General features: G+C 40.0%; 1 protein-coding gene across 1 annotated transcript in view; it reads right to left on the bottom strand.

The window, feature by feature from the left end:
* Nucleotides 1-601: 601 nt before the first annotated feature.
* Nucleotides 602-22126, bottom strand: part of LOC127581598 (synapse-associated protein 1-like) — a 28545-nt gene continuing 7020 nt past the window's right edge. The window contains exons 3-9 of the mRNA XM_052036093.1: nt 21820-21886; nt 18856-18929; nt 16641-16780; nt 13297-13442; nt 13043-13095; nt 9185-9335; nt 602-2397 (exon numbers count right to left, since the gene is read on the bottom strand). Coding sequence (XP_051892053.1) covers nt 2270-2397; nt 9185-9335; nt 13043-13095; nt 13297-13442; nt 16641-16780; nt 18856-18929; nt 21820-21886 — 759 coding nt within the window. The 3' untranslated portion in view covers nt 602-2269. The remainder of the gene's footprint in view (nt 2398-9184; nt 9336-13042; nt 13096-13296; nt 13443-16640; nt 16781-18855; nt 18930-21819; nt 21887-22126) is intronic.

Genomic DNA, 22126 nt, shown 5'->3' with positions numbered 1-22126 from the left:
CCAAATTCTCTTTGAGAACTATTTATGGAAATCACATCTGGATTATTTTGGCTTAGAAATTTGTCTTCTGCAGCCAGCTAACCATACGGTATTGTATACCATCAAATGCTACCAAGTTATGTGTTCAGTATAAAGGAACGAGGAGGAATTCATAGCCTGAGATGTTTTATTTTCTTCCCCCCTCCCTATCATTTTTTCTCCTACTCCTAAAGTTGGTTCTCATGGTGGTAATGGTTCCATGGGCACTAAGTACCTTCAGTTACCTTGCATGAGCAACCATCCTTCAGGTGCACGGTACAGGTTAACACAGCTATTAACACAGGTTGATTAACAACGCAATTAACAGTTTGATTATGTGAGGGTGGGGGAAGGAATTTCCATGTTCCTTCCAACCCAGTTTTGTTCTCTCACATCTTAAGGGAAGAGATGTTGTGATAAATGTGGAGTCTAGATTTTCTCCTCACTGGAGAGATTTTCTTCTTGGGTAGTTTTTAACTTCTATAGATGTTGCAGTAAATATTATGCTGTGACGAACAGCATCGGTTACGTTTTAAGTGCCAATCATTTCCTCTTGCATTGGACCCTGCAGTTGTTAAAATATTGTTTCAATATATGGAGAAGAGTACATCACATATCAACTGAGTTCAACTTGTTGTATTTTTATAATTTCCAAAGTACAATTTCTTAAGTTCATCTCTCAAATAAATCTTTTATTGAATGTTGCAAGAATTAATATGGCGCTTCTCTCCAGTCCATTATTTGCATTGTATAATAACCAACCCTTACAGCAGATGTTTGTTAGTTAAAATAAATATACAGGCATATCTCCCTCCTGTAACAACAGTTCACAGATACGCCAGGTAAACCAGAAAGTGCTAAAAGTTTTCAGGATGTAGTAGGCATTTAGGTTATTCATCTTTTTTTAAGAAAATGCTTTTTCCTCTTGTCATCATGTAGCCCACTCACCGACTCAGAGTCAATCTGATATCGAAACCTTGCCAGTACAGATAAACTCATTCATTCACAGGTACCCCGAGATTACCTTTCCATTTTTGCTTGCTGTTAATAGTAATCTTCATTGAGAATATTTGGATGAAAGCATTTATACAATGGAATTTATAAAATAAAGCTTCAAATGTAACCATAAGTATAATACAATTTATATAAGGCATTAACAAAATAACAAAGAAATTAAAATTCAAATATATTTAGTTCACTCCTGTATCATAGTCTACATTTGGAGGTTCAAGACCTTTAAACTCAATAAAGAATATTACACTTTCACAATTCTGTAACAGCCCCTGGTACATAACTCAGTACATATTAAGTAACTTGATCTCCCGGCATTTTAGGATTTTTTTTTAATACAAGGCAAATGGCACAGATTGCAGACTAATATGGGATCTTCCAGTCTATGTTACTGGGAAGCCGAGTATAGTTTCTGAACATGTTTTTTAAACCTTATCTGTAAATATAACACAAACTTTGCTCAGCCAATGATCGAACTTCTAAGGGGGAAGTCGGCTCTTTTAAAAGGCTTTTTCTGAAGGCTCTTCTGTGTGTATTCATTACACGGTTCAAGACTATCTGAATAATATTTACATCACTCATTTACTGTCTTTAGGCAATTTTTCCTTTGTTTTGCTTTCTTTCTGACACATTAGTGAACAAACCAGCATCCCAGTATCTACCCCTGAAGGTATTAACACACCTACAGAAAGGCCCTTGTGACTCCTGAATACTGACTAGCTCTGTAATCATTATTTTAGTCCTGTGGGAGTTTGTGGCTTGGCCTGCAAGGAACTGGGGAATTCTGTGCCTTACTTTGATGCGACAACACCCTACAAATGTAGCAGGCTTTCATTACCCCTTTCGGCAACCCTGAGTGTTGGCTGTGCAGAGGAACAGATGTTGCACAGCTTCGTGGAGAGAGAGGTTAAATACTGCAAAGAAATAAATGACATCAGTCTTTTGGCTGCAATTGAAAGCTACAAATAAACTAAAACACATAAATCCTTTCTAACCCCTTTTTCCATTAATATCATACAGAAAATCTTCAAAAAACACAAATGTTGCACTGAGACCATTAATAATGAAGCTAGTGGTGTTGAGATAGGTTTAAAGCTTAAATCTTACCATGAACAAAAAAAGTCACTGACAGCATGAGTTATCTCTTTGGAAATAGTTTGAGGAAATGGGTTCATTAAACACGGCTTCCTTGGGTAAGTGGAGCATACGTTGTGGGAACACGTTTCTCACTGCAAGCCCTTTAATCCTCTCCTTGAAGCATTGCCTCAATTTCTTTCTCCCAGGCATCACTGACTTTTGCTTTGTCATCAGCAATTTCAAATTCCTGGAGTTCTCTCTGCAGCTCCTTTTCCCACTCTGGAATGTCATCTGATGGGATAGGAAAAGTGAACGATCTGTGAACGTTTACAGATAAAGATTAAATATAATCACTAACATGGTGATAATCGGGCTTCACACAATGGAGCAGCGTTAATTTCCCATCTCCAATCGTTGTCCAGTAACTGCTCATAAAGATGATTCATGAGTGCCTTCAGCTTGAGGCCAAGATCCGACAATGCCCTCCAGGGATTACACAGATCAATTGAACTTATTGATCTGGCTCTAGATGTGTTTTTTAAGAAACACTCTTTATATTCTTAGAATTCCACAGTCTGCCTAAACAATCCATTTTGCTCAAAATGTTGACATGAGCTGGTTCAAAGTGTCAAGATGGGAATACCTCTGCACTTGTGAGTTTAGAGTCCAAAATAATTGTAAACTGACTTCATTTGTTTGATTTTTTAACTGGAAAGTACTCAGGCCATTTACGGGAAATGGCCAGATCAGTCTGACCCTAGGTCAAGGATAAATTCAGCATATATTCAACTTGGAGCCTAAATATGCATATAATGTTAGAGATTTTGATCTGAGTTGATAAATTGTTGTTGAATGGGGACTGACTATACAAGAGCTGTGACTTCTTCCTGTAACTATTAATTCAGTCCATCTATTCTGTGTGATGGGAAGTATTTCATATCACTCAGTACCAATATCTCAATAGAAATTTTACAGAAGACTATTTTGTCAAGAAAGTTGACAGGCCATGAAAGGAATACAGGACATGTATTTACTGTATATCCCTTAACTTGGTCTTTTGTTTGACCAAGACCCTGTCTGCTCTACATGAAATATCCCACATCACCAATTCAAAAGAGAGTCAGGACTGTATCCTGTGTCCTGGCAAGTGTGTATTCCTCGATTGACACTACCAAATAAAGAGATTTTCTGATTATCTCACTGAAGTTTGAGACAACTTGTGGTACCCAAATTGGCCATGGATCTTCCCATATTACAAACCGTTTAATTAGCTGTAAAGTGCTTTAAGACATCCTGAAAGACGTGAAGAGTTAAGAGACTTGCATTTCTATACCACCTATGATGTTCCTTTCAGAATATCCAGATGTGCTTTACAACCAATCTAGTACTTTCAAAGTGTAGCTCTATTCAAACGTAGGAAACGTGGCAACTGATTTGCATACAGGAAATAACATATTGATCAGATAATAATCAAGAAACATTGACTGCTGAATTAGTATTGGTCAGGACATCAGGAAAACACCTCCACTCTTTGAAATTGTGCAATGGGTACTTTTAGATCGATCTGAAACAGCAAACAGGGTCAAGGTTTAGTACCTCATTCAAAGACTACATTTGTAACAGTACTTCATTCCCTCTGTACTAATGTGTCAATCTAGATCTTTGTGCTACGTCTCTAGAGGGGACTTGAAGCTGAAATGATTTGTTTCAGAGGAGAGAGCGCTACGACTAAGCCACATTTATGTCAATGTACTCACTCTTTTCACATTGTTTATGAAGCATTTACACTGTTGGAATCTTGTGATGTTCAAGTATATGCAAACACTCTACTGATTTTAGTTTGATGGTACTAATCTAATGATGTAGTTTTGCCACTGTATGCGGAAAAATACAGTGAGTACTTTACATGGGCTCAGATGAGTTAAATGTTATCTTTGTGCCAAACCCTCCTTTAGTTAAGAGTACAGGGTTTGATTAATAAGAAACTCCTTAGTAATTTACTCAAGCAGATGGTAGAGCATAGTTTATCAAGTTAAAACATGTTGAAACATGTTCTATAATGCAATTTTATTTAAAAGGGCCAGCAGGAGCTCTTTATTAGAAACACAAGAGACTGCATATATTGGAATTTGGAGCAACAATCTGCTGGCGGAACTCAGTGGGTCAGGCAGCATCTGTAGGAGGAAAGGAATTGTCGATGTTTCAGGTCGAAACCCTGCATCAGGATTGAGAGTGGAGAGGGGAGATGGCCGCCAATCACTTCAGACTCCTGTGTCACCACTCACCTTCTCCTCCTTATACCAGCCATCTGCCCTCTCAGTCCTGAGGCAGGGTTTCACCCCGAAACTTTGACAACTCCTTCCCCACCCCCCCCCCCCCCCCCACAGATGCTGCTTGACCCACTGAGTTCCTCCAGCAGATTGTTTGTAGCTCTTTACTGAAACTGTCTTCAGGGGAGGGTGGACTGAACAAAAGTCGTTGAACGACTCAAATGGAAAAACGTACACTTAGCTTTGAGAAATGGTGCATTTAGTAAAGAGGGTGGAGCCCAAGAAAGATTTGGGTGTGATTGCTGAGGTATTGAAAATGGTATGCAATTTATAAGCAATCTATGTGTGCGAATAATTGCCTACTAATATTTAGGTTTCATTGGCAATCTGAATTTAAGAGAACTGTGCAAATAGACAAAATGCATTTTCCAGAGTCCTTGTATGTAACTAGAGAGCAGCTTCGACGAAGTACTTCAGGTTATAAACCTGCATTTTAAATTGTCTATTTTAAAATGTAATTAAACTCCAGAACCATGCTGAACGCAACTGAATAGAACTCCTGCTAAACTAAATGCAACAGTAGTAAATAGAAATCGAATAACTATTTACTTGTGCTTTTAATCATAGAATAAATTAAAGAATGACATTATATTTGGGTAACATAAACAAGACAGCACATGCTCTGACAGAGAAATAATGATAAATGTCCCACAGCTTCAGTAAAATGAAACAATTCTTTTAGGAGTTGCATATAAAATATTATGCTACTGAAAGAGGAAATTCTTTTAACTTTCAGTAAGATAACTATTGAAATTGATAGCGCTTTTTACAGTGAATACAGGAAAGTAAATGCTTACTACAAGAAACTACATTCTTAACACTGACCCATGGTACCATAAAAGATCAGCCAAAAAATGGTGAGTATAAGACCAGAAGACATAGGAGCAGAAGTAGGCCATTCAGCCCATCAAATCTGCTGCACCATTCAATCATGGCTGATTTATTATTCCCTCTCAACCCCACTCTCCTGCCTTCTCCCTGTAACCTTTGACACCCTTACTAATCAAGAACCTATCAACCTCCATTTTAAATACACCCAATGAATTGGCCTCCACAGCCGTCTGTGGCAATGAATTCCACAGATTCACCACCCTCTGGCTAAAGAAATTCCTCCTCATCTGTTCTACAGGGATGTCCTTTTATTCTGAGGCTGTGCCCTCTGGTCCTAGACTCTCTCACAAATGGAAACGTCCTCTCCCACATGCACCCTATCCAGGCCTTTCAATATTCAGTAGGTTTCAATGAGATCCCCCCAAATCCTTCTAAACTCCAGCGAGCACAGGCCCAGAGCTGTCAAACGGGCATCATACGTTAACCCTTTCATCCCTGGGATCATCCTCATAAACCTTCTCTGGACCCTCTCCAACGACAGCACATCCCTTCCTTAGACATGGGGCCCAAAACTGCTCACAAAACTCCAAATTTGGTCTGACCAATGCCTTTTAAAGCCTCAAGATTACATCCTTGCTTTTATATTCTAGTCCTCTTGAAATGAATGCTAACACTGCATTTGCCTTCCTCACTACCGACTCAACCTGCAAGTTAACCTTAGGGAATCCTGCACTTTGGTATTGGTTTATTATTGTCAATTGTACCAAGGAACAGTGAAAAACTTGTTTAACATACTGTTCATACAGATCAATTCATTACACAGTGCATTGAGGTAGTACAGGGTAAAAACAACAAGAATACAGAGTAAAGTGTCACAGCTACAGGGAACTGCATTGCAGGTAGACAATAAGGTGCAAGGTCATAACAAGGTAGATTGTGAGGTCAAGAGTCCATCTCATTGTATAAGGGAAACGTTCAATAGTCTTATCACAGTGGACTCCCAAGTCCCTTTGCACCTCTGATTTATGAATTCTCTCCCCATTTAGAAAATAGCCTATACCTTTATTCCTTCTACCAAAGTGCATGACCATACACGTCCCTACGCTTTATTCCATCTGCCACTTCTTTGCCCATTCTCCCAACCTGTCCAAGTCCTTCTGCAGGCTCCCTGCTTCCTCAACACTACCTGCCCCTCCACCTATCTTTGTATCATCCGCAAACTTGGCCACAAAGCTATCAGTTCCATCATCTAGATCATTAAGCATCGGACCTGACACCGACCCCTGAGGAACACCATGAGTCACCGGCAGCCAAACAGAAGAGGCCCCCTTTATTCCCACTCTTTGCCTTCTGCCAGTCAGCCAACCTTCTATCCATACTAGTACCTTTCCTGTAATACCATGGGCTCCTATCTTGTTTAGCAGCCTCATGTGTGGCACCTTGTCAAAGGCCTTCTGAAAATCCAAGTAAACAACATCCACTGACTCTCCTTTGTCAATCCTGCCTGTTACTTGGTCAAAGAATTCCAACGGATTTGTCAGGCAAGATCTCCCCTTAAGGAAACCATGCTGACTTTGACCTATTTTCTCATGTGCTTCCAAGTACCCCCAAAACCTCATCCTTAATAATGGACTCCAAAATCTTACCAACCATTGAAGTCAGGCTAACTGGCCTATAATTTCCTATCTTTTGCCTCCCTCCCTTCTTAGAGAGTGGAGTGACATTTGTGATTTTCCAGTCCTCTGGAACCATTCCTGACTCCAGTGATTCTTGACAGATCACTACTAATGCCTGCACAATCTCTTCAGCTACCTCCTTCAGAACCCTGGGGTGTTATCCATCCGGTCCAGGTGACTTATCAACCATCAGACCTTTCAGCTTCCCAAGCACCTTCTCCTTAGTAATACCTCACTTCTGCTCCGACTCTCTCGAATTTCTGGCATGTTGCTGGTGTCCCACAGTGAAGACTGATACGACATACTTATTCAGTTCGTCCGCCATTTCTTTGTTCCCCATTACTACTTCTCCAGCGTCATTTTCCAACGGTCCAATATCCACTCTTGCCTCTCTTTTACTCTTCAAATATCTGAAAAAATTTTTGGTACCCTCTTTTATTTCATCGACTAGCTTACCTTCATACTTCATCTTTTCTCCCCTTATTGCTCTTTTAGTTGCCTTCTGTTGGTTTTTAAAAGCTTCCCAGTCCTCCAGTTTCCCACTAGTTTTTGCAATATTGTATGCCCTCTCTTTTGCTTTTATGCTGTCTTTGACTTCCCTTGTCAGCCATGGTTGCTTCATGGTGCAGGCACAGTAGTGTAGCGGTTAGCATAACGCTATTACAGCGCCAGCAACCCGGGTTCAATTCCAGCCGCTGTCTGTAAGGAGTTTGTACGTTCTCCCCATGTCTGTGTGGGTTTCCTCCGGGTGCTCCGGTTTCCTCCCACATTACAAAGACGTACTGGTTAGGAAGTTGTGCACATGCTATTTTGGTGCCGGAAGCGTGGCGACACTTCTGGGCTGCCCCCAGAACACTCTACGCAAATGATGCATTTCACTGTGTGTTTCTATGTACATGTGACTAATAAAGAAATCTTATCCTCCCTTTAGAATGCTGCTGCTTCTTCTTTGGGATAAAACGATCCAGTATCTTCCAAATTACTCCCAGAAACTCCTGCCATTGTTGCTCTACCATCATTCCTACTAGGGTCTGTTTCCAATCAACTTTGGCCAGCTCCTTTCTCATGCCTCTGTAGTTACCTTTACTGAACTGTAATACTGATACATCTGATTTTAGATTCTCTCTCTCAAACTGCAGGGTGAATTCTATCATATTATGATCACTAACTCCTAAGGGTTCCTTTACCTTAAGCTCCCTAATCAAATCTGGTTCATTGCATGACACCAAATCCAGAATTGCCTTTTCCCTAATGGATTCAACCACAAGCTGCTCTAAAGAGCCATCTTGAAGTCATTCTACAAATTCCTTCTCGAGATCCAGTGCCAACATGATTTTCCCAGTCTACCTGCATATTGAAGTCCCCCATGACCACCATAACTTGGCCTTTCTTACATGCCTTTTCTATCTCCTGTTGAAACAGTACCACACATCCTGGCTACTATTCAGAGGCCTGTATATAAGTCCCATCAGAGTGTTTTTTTTTACCCTTGCAGTTCCTTAACTCTACCCACAAGGTTTCTATATCTTCTGATCCTATGTCACTTGCTAGGGATTTGATTTCATTTTTTACCAACAGAGCTACTCCACCCCCTCTGCCCACCTGCCTGTCTTTTCGATAGGATGTGTACCCTCGGATGTTTAGCTCCAAGCTGTGATCTTCTTTCAGCCACGAGCAGCAGCATACTGAAGTTACTTGGGGCAACTTTCCTGCCTTGTAACTTACTCATCCGAGTTAAATAATAGTTTGTTTACTCCACAGTATGCATTTGAAAAACACTTTGGTTCAAAGTGTACAATAAATTAATATTTCATACAAATGACTCTTTTCTCTATGAATTTCAGGGTAATTTTACTTTTTGACAGTCACAGAGTGATACAGCACAAAAATAGGTCCTTCAGCTCACTGAGTTTATGGCGACCATCAACCTCCCAGTTACAATATTCCTACTCTAATCCCATTTTATTCTCCCCGCATTCTCATCAATTCCACCCCCCCCTCACCCCCCCCCCCCCCCCCCCCCAGATTCTACCACTCATCTACACCTGAGGGGCCAATTGACAATTAATAGTGGAAGGAAACGGAAGCAGCCAGAGGAACCCTCATGGCCATAGGGAGAACTTGCAAACTCCATGGAGACAGCACCAGAGGTCAGCATTGCACCCTGTGCCACTGTACCTCTTGCGAGGTCTGTACCATTTTTGCCTTGTCAAACTTTTAAATAAAACAGATCAAACCTACCATCGTCAACAGGTGCTGGCTGACCACCGCTCATGCCCAGTTGTTCCATACCTCTCAAGACGTCTTCCTGGTTTAGGAACGATGTGTCATACGCATCACTGACAAACTCATTAGCAATTGGGCTTATTGAAACCTCCTCTAAAGCGTGAATCTATAAAAGAATAAACTTTCTTTGTAATGAAGAGTTGGAAATATATAGAAATATATGTCTTGAAATAAGTCAGGGCTGCTCAAATTTTGACCTGCTGGAAGGATCTGATATTCTACCTCACACAAGACATTATAGAACATAGAAAATCTACAGCACAATTCAGGCCCTTCGGCCCACAAAGCTGTGCCGAACATGTCCCTACCTTAGAAATTACTAGGCTTACCCATTGCCCTTTATTTTTCTAAGCTCCATGTACCTATCCAAGGTCTCTTAAAAGACCCTATCGTATCCGCTTCCACTACCGTTGCTGGCAGCCCATTCCACACACTCACCATTCTGAGTAAAAAACTTATCCCTGACACCTCCTCTATACCTACTCCCCAGCACCTTAAACCTGTGTCCTCTTCACAAGATCACAAGACAAAGGAGCAGAAGTAGGCCATTTGGCCCATCGAGTCTGCTCCATGAGCTAAACTAATATTATTCCTATCTAGCCCCACTGCAACCATTGTGGCAACCATTTCAGCCCTGGGAAAAAGCCTCTGACTATCCACACGATCAATGCCTCTCATCGTCTTACACACCTCTATCAGGTCACCCCCTCATTCTCCGTCGCTCCAAGGAGAAAAGGCCGAGTTCACTCAACCTGTTCTCATAAGGCATGCTCCCCAATCCAGGCAACATCCTTGTAAATCTCCTCTGTACCCTCTCTATGGCTTCTTTATGTGCAATGTAACAGTGAGTTGGGGAAAGGACTGTCATTTCGTTTTGGCGTGATAAAGGTGGTGGGTCAGAGGGAGGATCCCTGACGTTGCAGGTAGCCAGATCTAGAATATCAAGTATTTGCAAAAACAGAATATCCTGTCACTGTAACATGTAGACATCGAGGGCCCTGCAGTATCCCTACACTGATGCTACTCTCCCTCACTCCTTGAAGTACCTCTCCTGATACTTGCATTTGCTGGGTATAAAATGCCAGCTGCAGTAACAGATTGATGGGTAGAGGGATAACAAGAAAACCATGCCAAACAGTGGATCATCAAGCAAAAGAAATAAAACAAATCAAAATACAGCAAGAGCTGTTCAAATTAGTCATATTTCCTGTAGCCACATCCTTAAAACTCTCTCTCTCTCTCTCTCAAAGCTTGCCCTGTGCCCATTTTTTGAGCTCATATTGAGTATGTTTCTGACAAAAAACACAATAGCTTACATTAGGCAGATGTTTAATTTATTTCATGAGGCTTGTGTGCCAGGGCTCACGTTGCACGTTTGTGAGAAAAGAGTGTGAGAATGGAATCGAATGAGGTTCGGGCGATACTCAGATACATCATGCTGGTTGTTGCCCCATTTCTGGGCATTGTCACCCACTCAAGCATTTGGCACTTACGCAATGTTTCCAATCAAGTTATCCATATACCATAAGTGCAGCCACATAGAGACAAAACCATAGAACCATAGAGCACAAAACAGGCCCTTCGGCCCACCATGTTGTGCCGTCCATCAAACCACCCTCACACTATCTAACCCTTTCCTCCCGCATATCCCTCTATCTCACATTCCTCCATATGCCTATCTAACAAACTCCTGAACCTATCCAATGTATCTGCCTCCACCACCACCCCAGGCAGTGCATTCCATGAAAGCTGCATGTTCAATTATTATGGTTAAACAGCCCATTTATATTTTAATTTGAATAGTTACTTCTAGATGAATGAAAAATATCGTGTAATTGGTCACTATTTTCCAACTTAAAGATAACTTTAACTAAAAGAAACAGATAACACATGAAGTTGTGAAGTATTTCAAAGTCTTTCACAGTAACAACGTGCCTTTACGCAGTGCTTTCAAAGTTCAGAATGTACTAACATGCTTCACAGACAGCTCAAGACACCAGGAGAGATTTGGAGGTGTTAACCAAAAAATTTGGAGTGAGTTTTGATGAGGTTTCAAAAATATAGGCAGGATACCAACAGGCTGTGGAGGGATTTAACATTTTAGTTCTCTGTAGCCCAGTGAGGACAGGAATATGTTTGAGCTGAATTTAGTATGGGACATGGGTTACGGTAGATAAGCTTTGATCAAGTTGTACTTTGTGAAGAGCGGGGAAGGTGAAAGGATGACAAAAAGTCTGGTGGAGATTATGGCAGGGATAAGCATTTGAAACATGGAAGAGCTAAAATAAGGCAAGAGGTAACCTTGCAATGCACTGGTTGTTTGCCTTAAGCGGGATCAGAACCACAGACAAGGTCAAAAGACAACCGGTTAGATTAGTAAGTTTGCAGACAACACAAAAATTGGTGAAACTGTGGATAGTGAGGAAGGTTGTCAAAGGACACAGTCAGACATAGACCAGTTGGAAACTTGGGTGCGGAAATAGCAGGATGGAGGTTAATTCGCACAAGTGTGAGGTGTTGCACTTTGGGAGGTCAAGTATAAGGGGAGTGTGTACAGAAAATGGCAGGACCTTGAGGAGCATTGATGTACAGAGGGATCTTGGGGTGTAAGTCCATAGCCCGCTGAAAGTGGCAACATGTGGATAGGGTGGTAAAGAAGCTGTACAGTAAGCTTTCCTTCATTGGTTGGGGCATTGAGTATAAAAGTTGGGAAGTCAGGTTCAGCTGTATAAAACCTTAGCTGGGCCACATTTGGAGTATTGTGTGCAATTCTGGTTGCCTTATTAGAGGAAGGATGTAGGGGCTAGGAGAGGGTGCTGAAGATGTTCACCAGGATGTTGCCTGGATTGAAGAGTATAAGCTGTAAGGACAGATTGGACAAACTTGGACTGTTTTCTGGCTGAGGGGTGACCTGATGGAAGTTTATAAAATTATGAGACACATAGATAGAGCAGATCATCACAGTATTTTTCCAGGGTGGAAATGTCGAGTATTAGAGGGCATAGATTTGAGGTGAGAGAGGGAAAGTTTAAAGGCATTGGGCAAGGCAAGATTTTTGAAACAGGCTGCTATGGGAGGTAGTCAAAACAGATACGATAGCAACGTTCAAGTGGCATTCAGACAGACATGTGAAAAGGCAGACACTAGAGGGACACAGATCATGTATAGGCAGATTAGTTAGATTGGCATCATGGTCAGCACAGACAGGTGGGCTGAAGGGCCTGTTCCCATGCTATATTGTTCTATGTTCTACAGATATTGGTGGGGAGATGGTGGTGGGGAAGAGAAAAACAATTTCAAAGTGAATAATGCAAGGGTCTGAGACAGACAAATAAACTTCATGCACTAGGGTCACATATAAAAAAAAAATCAGAATTTTGCCTGAATTCAATGCCATGAGAACGTTGCAATCTAGATTAGAGAGATTCAAAGTATATGTGCATATCAAATTTATCCTCAGGTAGATTTAATAGAAGTATGTTTCGTTACTGTTAACATGTGACAGCAGCATGATTTTTCAATAACTAAGTTTTTTTGTATTTTTAATATAATGGGGGCTTAAAAAACTCTAGATAAGGCATAAATGTGCACAACTAGTTTTAGCAATACTGCCTAATAAGAAATGCTGACTGTCCCTAAGCAGCCCATGCCTCACTGGCCTATAATTACCTGGGGATTATCCCTATTTCCCTTCTTGAACAAAGGCACAAGGGTTCTTTATAGTCTTTGATTTGGTAAACAATGCATTCATCAAAATCAATTAAAGCAAATTCTAAAATGCATGAGGAATATAGACAACCTCATAAAACTTACAGATTCTTTTGTTTTTTTCATTGGCATTGGGGATGTCTTTGAAAGTACTGAATCTAAGATAAAGAAAACAGACATATAAAACTGAATTTATTTTAAAATTATTATAAAAATTCAAATTTGTTAATTTATTTCCCATTCAAGGGCAGAGTGCTGTTGGTTTGTGTGAAAAGAGGATTTGTAAAAATGCACTGGCAATATTGAAATATACAAACAAAAACCATCCATTTTGTTACACTGATTCAAGAACGGAGCACCTGTAGCTGGGACACTGCTTTCTAAAAGATCCAGTTCCTCTCTGGAGCCTTCAGGCTGGCCGGCAGCTAAAGATGAGAGTTGTGCTGATTGTTTAATGAGAGATATTCGGTAGAAATAGTTTCTCCAGAACTGTTCTTCCTTTACACTGCAAAGAAAGAAATGGAGTTAGTTCAAAATATTCTTCTAGTTATAGAAATTATCAGTTTGTGGAATTTCATCATTTCCCAGACAGACATCATAAGCTACCTGATTTCAAAGGATGTTTAACAAACAAAAATGTAAATTTTTTTGATTTTATGTTAAACAGGAGGAACTTTAATATGACCCAAAGGTTCACACCATGATAAATTCACCTCCTGTCTAGCCCAGTAATGTGTTTAACTATAACACCTGTCCATCAGCAATCAAACAATGATCAGTTTACAGCATAATGAGCCTAAAACCTTTCTGGTCTAAATGGACAGTGGGCAGGTCAACCCCGCAAAACAACTCTGAATTATGTTGTTCTATGATTACAACTTGAGGGAGAACATAATGGAAATTCAGAATTACAAGTCAGTCTGTCTTTGGAAAGTATTTTGTCTGTAGCATTATTCATGGAGATTTGATTCACACTGATGGTTGAGTAAGGATTTGCTGCAATTACAAAGCATTTTCTGTCTGTTACACAAGGGGTTTGCCATTGATGACAGCAGGTTATTTTAACCCATCATAATGTTCAATAGTAGTAACTATCCTTATAAAAAGCTTTCCCATTCTGATAAAAGAGAACTTATTTCCTCTCTGCCACACAAGGATATGTATTTCAGCCTATAAATTCTCATCAACACGTAGATACAAATTGCAACACATGAAATAAAATTATGCCCAATATAAATTAGCAAGGACTCAGTACATGATTTAATTATTTCACTGAAATGAACAACTTGTGAATCTAGGCCAAAAATTGTTGGCACATACAGATTTATCCTGGCATGTCTGCTGTGTGTTTACCAATGACTATGCGAGAATACCCTTGCTAATACTCAAAAGAAATTCCAACGGCTAATCTCAGTGACACAACAGATATAAACAGATCTAAAATCCAAATATGGAACTTGACAAGTCTTAATTGGAGCACGTATTTTCCTTAACAAAATAGATATAAGAGAACAAAAGAAATGCCTGGGGCAGGGTGGAAACTAAGCCATAGAGAGATGGAGAAAGGATCTTCAGCCCATCAAGTCCATGCTGAACATTATGCACACTTTTTATTTACAGTAATCCTACCCTACGCCATTTTATTCTTTCCACATTCCCATCAATGCCAGCCCAGATCCTACCATAAATCTATGCACAAGAGGTAATTTATAACGGCCAATTAACCTACCAATTCCCACATTTTTGGGATGTGGGAGGAACCAGAGGATCCAGAAGAAACCCATGCAGTCACAAGGGAAACATGCAAACTCAACATAGACAGCACCGGAGGTCAGGATGGAACTTGGGTCACTAGAACAGTGAGGCTGCAGTCCTACTAGCTGCACCACTGTGCCACTCAAGTACAACTGATTGACACAGAGAGGGTGGTGATGGCCTGTCAATCACGTCTGGAGGAGATGCAAGTCGTGATAGATGTAGAGGAAAAAGTTCTCTCCACGCCTCCCCCTTCTTGGTAACTGAAAACATATTTCATTTCCAACTTTTCCCACTTCTGATGAAAGGTCAATCAGTAATGTGAATTCAATTTCTCTCTCCACAGATGCCATTTGACCTGCTGAGTTTTTCTGGCATGTTCTGTTTTTATTTAAGAATCCCAGCATTTGCAGTTTTTTTTTTGTTTTTCAACAGAGTGAAGAGTTACTGCTAAAATCAATGGTGTTGATATTATTTTACCCAAATTCAATCTGATTAATTCATCTCAATTCCCTGAGACTTGAGAATGCAGTTCAGCTAACCAGATAAGATACATGTAAAAATTCTATTTGTATAAGTACAACATGTGACACAAATGACATGCCATTTATCTACAGCAAAAAATAACAACTGCTAGCGGAACTCAACAGGTCAGGCAGCATCTGTGGAGGCAGAGGGATGGTCGATGTTTTGGGTCGAGACCCTGCATCAGGAACAGTCCACAGATGCTGCCTGACCCGGTGAGTTCCTCCAACCATTGCTTTGTTTGCTCCAGATTCCAGCATCTGCGGTCTCTTGTGTCTGCCATTTATATACTGTGTCTAACACAGAAAGATATCCTAAACTGCTTCACAAGAGTGATATCAAACAAAATTGGTGGTGAAGGCGGCATATGGCATACTTATCTTCATCAGCATAAAAGTCGGGATGTCATGCTAGAGTTGTACAAAACGTTGGTCAGGCCACACTTGGAATATTGTGTGCAGTTCTAGTCACCATACTACAGGAAAGGTGAAAGAACTTGCAGAAAAGATTCACAAGGATATTGCCTGGATTGGAGGGCTTGAATTATAAAGTAAGTTTGGTTGGGCTGGGTCTGTTTTCCCTGGAGCAAAGGAGGCCGAGAGGTGACATGATATAAAATTATAATAGGGCACAGATAGGATAGCTAGCTAGCATCTGTCTTCCATGATAGGGGGTGTCTAAAACTAGAGGGCATAGGTTTATGGTGAGACGCAGGAGGTTTAAAGGGGATCCAAGGGGTAAATAGTTGTTGGTATCTGGAACGAGCTGCCAGAGGTGGTGGTGGAGGCAGTAACAGTAACATTTAAGAGGCATTTGGACAGTATAGGAATGAACAAGGCACAGAGGGATCTGGAGTTAATGCAGGCAAGTGGTTAGGCACAATGGTCAGTGTAGATGAGTGAGCCAAAGGGTCTGTTTCTATGCTGTACAACTCTGACTTTCTGTCAGGTTTTATATCATGTAATGTACAATTTATTATTCTATTGCTAAGGTTTAAGTATTTGGGTCTCCAAAATGTAACTGATGCAAAAGATAATTACATCTGGAGAAAAAATTCAGGAAGGGAAAGTCAGGAGAACACACACCAATCCATGAACCCGTGACCACCAGCTCATTATTCCTCTTTTGGACTATTTATTTATTTTTGTAACTTATAGTCATTTTCTGCCTTTATGTCTTGCACTGTACTGCTGCCACAAAACAACAAATTTCACAACATATGTTAGTGATAATAAACCTGATTCTGATTCATTTGCAAACTCCTTTAGTGTGAAAAGAGTATTTAAATGAAAAATATACCACACTTTGAAATGTGGTGGCTAAAGCATTCGGACACATTTATAAAGTTAATTTACTGTGTTCAAGAAGTTTTGAGAATGTCGGTTCTCAAAGGGAGAAAACTTAAGCAATTCTGTTCACTTACAGTTTAGGGACAAGCTCAAAACGCATTTTACTCAGCAGCTCATCCTCCCGAAGCATCACAATGGCAACAGGTGCTACAGTGTTGAAATCAAAATTAAATCGTACACCAGCAGGAGGGTCCCGCAGAAAGTTCCGACGATCCTGGAAAAGCAAGAGAAGTGCTCAGCTTCTTACAAACCCAGAACCTTTTTGGTCAAGTACAAAATTTACCTCCATGCTACTTTAGCAATAGTGAGTCCAGAATAAGTACTATTGGAAGATTGCCTATGAAGTACAAAAAAATTACTGCCTTTTCCTACCCAATCACAGCTACCATCTATCCACACACACTACATAGTCTGTAAGTGAATGAAAGACTTTAATTAGATATTGGCTCTTCATACCTTATTCCTCTCGATTCTATCTGTGAACTTAGTTTAAAGAAATCCAAGAGCAAAATACTATAAATGCTGGACATCTGAAATAAAACAGGAGATACTCTAAATATTCTGTAGGTCATAGGAGTATATAAATTAGGATCAGAAGTAGGCCTCTCAGCCCCTCAAGCTTGCTCCACCATTTAATAAGATCAACTGTAACCTCAATTTTATATCCCTGCCTACCCACGTTAACCTTTCAACCCTGGCTTACCAAGAATCCATCTATCTCTGCCTTGAAAATATTAAAAGACTGCTTCCACTGTTGTTTGAAGAATAGGTCCCAAGAGTTTCAACCCTGAGAGAAACAATGTTGCCTCATCTGTCTTAAATTGGTGACTCCTTATTTTTAAACAGTTTTAAATCCTGCCACAGGAGGAAACATCCTCTCCACATCCACCCTGTCAAGACCCCTCAGGATCTTATGCTTCAAGTTCATTCTCCTAAACTTCAGCAGATACAAGACTAAACTGTCCAATCTTTCCTCAAAAGGAACTCATCCATTCTATGCCTTTAACCTAATAAACCTTCTCTGTGCTGCTTCCAACGCATTAAGCTACTTCCATAGATAAGGAGACCAATATGAGTAAACAGTACTCCAGACATGGTCTTGCCAATGCTCAATATAACTGAAGCATAACCTCTCTATTTTTGCACTCCCTCACAATAAACAGCAATATTGTTAACTTTCCTAATTACCTGCTGTACCTGCATACTAATCTTTTGCAAATTATGCAGTAGGATACCAGTTACATCCCTCTGCATATCAGAGCTCTGCAATCTCACAACTTTTTTTTATTTAACGTGGCTCGTACAATGATTGAAGACTGGCACTTTGATGTTCACTGATCCCCTTGCCACCTTTTCACCCTGCAATACAACCTGATTGTCGTTAAATCATTCCTGCTTTCCACTTCTTCCCAGACCTTCCTTTGTGATCTCCCTTTTTCCCATTTCCCCACATCCTAAACTTGCTTTTTCCTTAACTTTTCCAAAGTTCAATGGAAGATCTTTAACCTGGAATGTTAATTTCATTTCTTTCTCCACAGCTGTTGCCTGAAACTGAGTATTTCCAGCATTTGATGTTTACATTTCAGATTTCCAGCATCTGCAGTATTTTACTTTTGTTCCCTACCTTCAGGTGAGAACATCATTGGGTCCCGGTATGAATCCTTTTCCGTTGTTAGGTGGCCTAATTAGCTAACTAGCAAATGAAGATTTGACATTTGAGAACTGGATAATTACCACCATGCAAGGAATGGCATATGTCATAAGAACAAAAGAAACAGAAGGAGCAGGCCATTCAGCCCATCGTGGCTGCTCCACCACTGAAGGAGATTATGGCTGATCTTTAACCTCTGCTTCTTTCCTGTACTTACCCCTCATCCTTTAAGTCTCTTAATATCTAGAAACCTATCAATGTGTCTTAAGGATTCCCAGCCACTGGTCTTTTTGGTGGATAATTCCAAAGATTCACTTCCCTCCAGTGAAATATTTTCTTCTCATCTCTATCCTGAATGGCCAGCCCCTTATTTTGAGATTGTGACCCCTGGTTCTAGACACCCGAGCCAGAGGAAAGACCATCCCTGCATCTACTTTGTTAGGCATCATAAAAAAATTGTACATTTCAGTAAGATCACCAATTCATTCTTAGTCAAGACAGCAGAGACCCAGTAATCCTTACCTCTCCTCATAAGGCAAAGTGCACCATTTCAGGAATCAATCTGGTGAACTGACTTTAGGATAAGGGAAAAGAAAACCTGGAGAAAGAGATCAAAGTAACTTCACCAGTGAACTTACAGCAGACAAAGAGAGTACTTGCTGCTTTACAGTCTCCTCCTCATTATATCCAGCCCATGGTGGAAGTGCTGATTCTGGAAATAAAATTGTTAGTAATCAATAAGCAGCTTTATTATCTTTTAGTTTGACTTTCATTGACTCACTTAATCAGTGACATGTAGTGTTAGGAGTAAAAACTAGAGGAACGGCATTTAACACTTTTACTAAATATCTGTAAATGACACTGATCCACAAGAGTTGGGAATTAAACTTGAAGGATTGAGTTATTTCTTCTGTACACTTCTGTACTATGTTGTGATGCAGCTCCCTGATTCCCCCATATCCATAAGTGCCATTGAATAGTATTAAGTCTGTACAGGGCAGGCATGTTAGTGTAGCGGGTAGTGTAATGCTATTACAGTGCCAGTGACCTGGGTTCAATTCCGGTTTCCTCCCACGTCCCAAAGACATACAGGTTAGGAAGTTGTGGGCATGCTATGTTGGCGCCGGAAGCATGGCAACACTTGCAGGCTGCCCCCAGAACACTCTACGCAAAAGGTATATTTCACTGCGTGTTTCGATGTACATGTGACTCATAAAGATAGTTAAATCTAAGTAATAGGCTGCACAACTGTCTATAATTATTTCCTTAGCACCAAGTGTGAGGACACTAAAAAATTTTTATCCATATTTCCATAATTTTCAAATATCTTAAGCTACTGTTAACAATGTTTGACATACTTATTTACACATTAAAGAGCTGCTTTTGCAATGCTCCAAGATGAAAAACTAAAATATCCAGTGAATGAAAAACCTAACTGCAGACAAAATGAAAGGATTGCATTAGTATAGCGCTCTTCACAGCCTCTGAATGGCCCAAAAATTTCCACAGCCAAATTACACAGACAATTCAAAATAAAGAGGTATAGAAGCTTGAAGTCCCACACCACCAGGTTCAAGAACAGCTAATTCCTTGGTTCCAATTTTGTTTTTGTCTTGTAAAAATTGTATAGAATTTATGCTTCATTTATGTTTTTCTTGTGAATGCTGCTTATAAAATGCTACGTGCCTGTGATGCTGCTGCAAGTGAGCTTTTCGTTGCACCAGGGTATGCATGTACTTGTGTATATGACAATAAACTTGACTTTGGCTTAACAACTGCAGACTGTTGAAAGCTGAAATAAAACAAAGTGCTAGAAACACTCAGTAAATCAGGCAGCGTCTGTGGAGAGAGAAACATAGTTAATGTTTCAAGTCAATGCCCCCTTCGTCAGAATCATTTGACTCAGCAGCACCTATGTTGTCACTGATACCCATTAACTCAGACGGGTTTCAAATGCTGAACTGGATGAAGTCTGGGCTACAGTTCGAACATCCCTATACTTGTCTACATAGAAGGCTACAGGTTCCATTTCCTGAAGTAGACTGTTGCAACCAAACAACGAGATGAGAAGGTACAACTGATATCCTTTTACTGTAAAAGTATAATAACTAAGTATCCCACTCCTGAATACTATCCTACACCTCCACCCTAGCCCCTACCCCACTATGTCCCTCTTTTTTAAAAGTGCCAGAATTGGGATTGTCTGTGACACCAAAGATGTTCAATATGTCTTTCCATAGTCACTGTCCAGGTTTCTATATTAAACTCTAATCTAGTGATAACCATCTGATTCAGGTGAAAAGAGATTTAAAAAAAATAAATCCCTGTTTTTAGATTTAATAACCTTGGCATATTAAATCTATTAAATAAATACATTGGTGCCCCTAAAGATGATTATTCTGAATTTCATATGACTATGATGCAAAAGAACAGGAATGTAAAAAATATAATATTCTTAATATGTTTTGTAGAGCTCCACCCTGTTCAGCGACTTATTAAACTCACTGTAAGGAAGAGGCAGGAACAGTGCAACAGTATTTCATACCCATGGGGGCAGTTTCAGTTTTCTGTTTTTATTGTTATCCATTAATGCAGGCTAGAATTTTACATGAATAAAAGTCCTGAAAGGATTGACAGATGTGTTGAATTACTAAATAACCTAACAACATTCATCACCCAGCCCCATTTAGAAGGAGTAGCCATTTTGCTAAAACGATAGATGGATGCAGAATTGAGGGAAAAATCTCCCAATTCTAGTCAATATTTATCTGTCACTCAATATGACCGAATCTGGCCATTAGTTCTGAGACTTCACTGTGTGCAAAACGGGTGCCAGTTTGCCCCCTGTCAATTGTGACAAATAAGTAGTTACATATGAGATGTTTAAAACATTGCTAAATACACCTATGAGTTAATAAATCATCCCTATCTCAAGTCAGTTGGTCTTGGGATTAACTGCGCATGGTGAGACTTGACCATAGCTTATCTACTGCAGCACTGAGAAATCCTGTACTGTCCAGAGATGCATTTCTTTAAATGAGATTTTAAACCAAGGCCATCTACCGTCTTGCGAGGATGTAAACATGTCAGAGAAGGGCAAGGGAGTTATCTCTGGCGACCTGGCTAATAGTTACCCCTCAACAAACATCACTAAAACAATTTTCACAAAACAGCTTTGAGAGAAATGCAGTTCACAAATTGGTTGCCATGGTTCCTACAACGTTATTGCTAAAATACTTCCGATTTAAGCGTTTTAATTTCTTCTGAAAAGTTTCCTTATACTTTCTACAAATTCTTCAGTCTTGATAAAATAAAGTGCTAAATCCTTGTGTCTGAGTCTGCAACGCCATGCATGGGGGACCATACATGACTCATATAGAATAGGGTTAAAAACTTAAAATCTCTCAAAAGAAAATGAAGATTATAACAGTAGGCATGGGCGTCACCAACCTCAAAATAATTTTCTCAATTTAAACTTGAGAAGCAGATGGAATGTGGACCTCTTCCTGACTCTGGAGCCAGGAAAAAGCAAACATCAGAGGGGAATCATTGACGAGGATTACATTCAGACACATGCATGAATATTATGTTAAAATTAGTACCTGATTTCTTTGATTTTTGTTCCTTCATAAATTTTTCTTGTTCCTTATTGAAATTTCCAATGATTGTCTGCAAGTGGCAAAGAAATGAGAAGTATTAAACAGATTAAAATACCCTAATCTTCTCGAACCAAATGCATTATTAGCTTAATTCACATCCATAAAAATAAATTATAAATGGCATTGACTGATAATGTTGTGACATTTATTGCTCCACTAGTAAATTTTGGTCCGTTAACCAGTGGGGAGCAATACCTGCTGATTATACAGTCACACCACTTATGCTGATATCTACTGCGGCTCCCATTCG

This window comes from Pristis pectinata, chromosome 22, assembly GCF_009764475.1.
Source record: "Pristis pectinata isolate sPriPec2 chromosome 22, sPriPec2.1.pri, whole genome shotgun sequence".
NCBI classification, from domain to species: domain Eukaryota; kingdom Metazoa; phylum Chordata; class Chondrichthyes; order Rhinopristiformes; family Pristidae; genus Pristis; species Pristis pectinata.
Note: the sequence above shows the minus strand (reverse complement) of the source record. Positions and strands in the feature narration are given on the sequence as shown.